The following is a 3256-nucleotide window of genomic DNA, read 5'->3' as shown; positions in this document are numbered from 1 at the left end:
GGCGGAGCCTCGGTGCGGCAGCGCAGGTCCCGCTCCCGGCCACGCCCCCTGCTGTCCCTGCTCGGCCGCGTTCCTTGGCGGCCCCGCCCACCGGCTCGCCGGGCTCCTTGGCCCACGGTCCCTCCCTCTCTCCTAGCCCGGGCTTCCTCGGCTGCAACTGGTGCCCAGCCTTCGGCCCACCGGCTCGGGGAGACCGCAGTTCTGTGTCCTTAAAAGGAGACCATTCCCTGGCCAGAAAGAGGCTTGTCGCCAGGCAGGCAAGCTTCAGAGTCTCTGAGGCCTTAAGCTCAGCCTTTTTTTTTTTTTTGGCCAGGTTACGGGGACGGGGAAGAGGAGGGGTACGTCACTTTAAGAAAATAATTTCAAAATTCCAAGTGCAGAATTGCTGGAGAGCCTCCCCGGGCCTGGGCCCGAAGCCTAAGACTCGCAGTATATCCGCTCCTGAGGGCTCGGGTGGGTCCTCCTGTCCTGGAGCCCTGCGTTTAGGTGCTCCCGGGGACGTCCGGAGACCCGCGCCTCTCACCCGGGGTGGGCTCCATTGTCTTCTAGGCTTTCGTCGCCTGGTGAGTGCTGGGCCAGCGGATCCCAGCAAGGCACGTTAGGAGTAAACGAAGGCTTTTCTGTGGAACTGTTTCTAATTAATGCTGTTTCTGAACACCTATGTTGGTTGTGATGGCATATGCCTGGGATGTACCACCTTTGCTGGGGATCAGACAGCGACATTAAGTGTCCTATGGCTTCTAGGGGTTTTGCTTGCCACGTGCAGAAATGACTCCTTGTGTCTTCTCATTTCTGGAGATTGCCTCGCACAATTCTATTCACACGAAGGGACATTATTAGAAACTTTTTGTTTGTTACTCTGGAACCCTGGATACTAGAGATCAAATGAAAAAAACATATCCGGAATCTAATCAAGCTGATTGAGGCTTGAATTAAGCCTGTTTTTATCTTCCTCCACCTCCCCCTTGTATAGATGTTAGTATATCAATTGCTTTTCATTGATATATTTTAATGAATATCTTATTTTAAATACCACGTAGCCACTATTTCAGAATGTTAACATCCACGCAGCTGTGGCAGTACATTATTTCAGCACTCAGATTTGCTTATAAAATTTATTTTTAGCCATAAAATTCCTAAAGAACAAGCTTAAACTTTATACTGCTCTCCTTAAATGTTGAGTAACTGGGATAATAATGGTGAAACAAAAAGAAAATAAATGCAGCAGGACTCTATTTCAAAGAGATACTATGTAATAGCTTAAGATAAGAAACCCCTAAGTCAGAGTTGATGCAGTTACATTAAATATGTTTCATTTAGTATTTTATAAAGTTCTGCATGCATTTGTTTCCTTATATTCTGTGAATTTATTTTTATATTAATCACTTGGTTTTGTAAACATACAAGGAAAATGAATGAAATGTTCGAAGAATAAACTGGACTATAACAGAGAAACAGTACTTTTCTGTTGCCAATATTGGCATGATGGATTTGTGAAGGACTCCCTTTTGGACTAGGTCCACTGTAGATGGTGTCCACGGCTAATGTTAGTGGCTAAATTGTATTGTTCCCCAAAGGGCTATTTGCTTCCTTCAAACCTGGCAAACCACTATCAACTGTGAGCCTCATCAAGGACATTGGTGATATTTAAAGATTACTAGTTTTCTGTGTATATTTTAGTATTATAGACTGCAATTCCAAATTGACTTGCTTTTAGTGTATCATTTTACACTGTTAATCTATAATTCATTGCCTGAGCATACCAGGGAGGCAGTGTTGTGAATTGTATAGTGGTAAGCTACTTGCTGAGACCATGCTTTGTATTTTTTACGTGTACAATTATATTTAAAATCAAGCAAGGCTTAGTTTTATGCTTGATTTTCTTTGAAAATATGGATTTGTTATCTGAGGGTTGCAGTGGATGACATTTTGATTCAGTATTAATATGTTTGCTGCTGCTACCAAGAGCTTTGTCAAACAAGTTGGAGATGGAGGGAGATTAGTTCCTGTTCCAAGCCTCAGTGAGGCTGACAAATACCAACCTCTAAGTCTGGTGGTAAAAAAGAAGCGATGTTTTCTGTTTCCTAGATATAAATTTACCTCAACACCTTTTACACTGAAAGATATTCTTCTAGGAGACAGAGAAATTTCAGCTGGTAAGTTTCAATGTTTGTTTGGGAGTGATTATTCATTCTCGTGTATTATTCATAATCTAAATGTAGGTTGTCTGTGCTACTTATGTTTGTAATATTTACACATTTTCATTGATGAAAGCAACTTTTATTACCGTAGCAGTAATAATGTTAACAATGCTTAATGTTTGTATAGTAGCAAATCTCTTATTGATTGAATAATTTCAAATGTATTTTATAAGTTTATTGTATAATTTAATTTTAGTTATTTTATAAGTTGTTTTAATCAGATCAGTTTAGAATATGGTATAATAATATATTTCTTCATTTATAAAATGGGGCTGCTATTCAGTCTTACCTATCTCACATGGTTAAATGAGATTAAATTAATTTGTGTTTATTTTTAAATTCTCTTATTATGGTTGGTAAGCTGAAATGTATTAACAGGCTAGTTTAGAAAGTAAATTGACATTTTGCCAAACTTTTCTTATAAACACTTGTTTTTCTTTCAACTAGTCATTGGATCTTGATGCTTACGTGTTCTGTTGGCTGAAAGAAAATTTGAGTTCGTTTAAAGTACTCTGGATATTTATTTCTCTTGTCAAATTAATTGAATTGCTCTTTTTCATCTTGATTTGAGATGGTACCATTCTCAACATTTGGGTAATCAAGTTTTAAATGATAAATTAATGTATTACTCTATATTTACATTAGATGAATTTGAGACATTTAAAATATTGATTTTTTTAAAGGTATTTCATCTTATCAGCTACTGAATTATGAAGATGAATCAGACGTTTCACTCTATGGAAGACGAGGCAACCATATTGTGAATGACGTTGGGATTAACGTTACTGGATCAGATTCCATTGCAGTAAAAGCTTCATTTGGTGTAGTAACCAAACATGAAGTGGAAGTATCAACGTTACTCAAGGAAATTACTACACGGTCAGTATAATAATCCTTAATAGACTTCCATGTTTTCTTTAAACATTTAATTACATAAACTTCATTACAAAGTGTTTAAAACATTCCAGTTGTATTTTACTAGAGTAATTTGTTTGATTTTTTTGAAATACTACAAATTAGTCATATACTCAAACTTTGGATAAGTGTAGATATCC

The 3256-nt window shown here is 38.2% G+C and overlaps 1 protein-coding gene across 3 annotated transcripts in view; it reads left to right on the top strand.

Moving 5' to 3' along the window:
* The window catches only part of PJVK (pejvakin), a 43800-nt gene that overhangs the window by 35512 nt on the left and 5032 nt on the right, over nucleotides 1-3256 (top strand). For 2 of the 3 annotated variants that reach the window (XM_055572112.1, XM_055572111.1), the window contains exon 2: nucleotides 2885-3080. In XM_055572112.1, the coding sequence (XP_055428087.1) occupies nucleotides 2885-3080 (196 nt within the window). Of the gene's footprint in view, nucleotides 1-1930; nucleotides 2157-2884; nucleotides 3081-3256 lie in introns of those variants that run through there. The other variant, XM_055572110.1, reaches the window with a different exon arrangement.

The sequence above is a fragment of the Bubalus kerabau genome, chromosome 3 (assembly GCF_029407905.1).
Source record: "Bubalus kerabau isolate K-KA32 ecotype Philippines breed swamp buffalo chromosome 3, PCC_UOA_SB_1v2, whole genome shotgun sequence".
NCBI lineage: Eukaryota > Metazoa > Chordata > Mammalia > Artiodactyla > Bovidae > Bubalus > Bubalus kerabau.
Note: the sequence above shows the minus strand (reverse complement) of the source record. Positions and strands in the feature narration are given on the sequence as shown.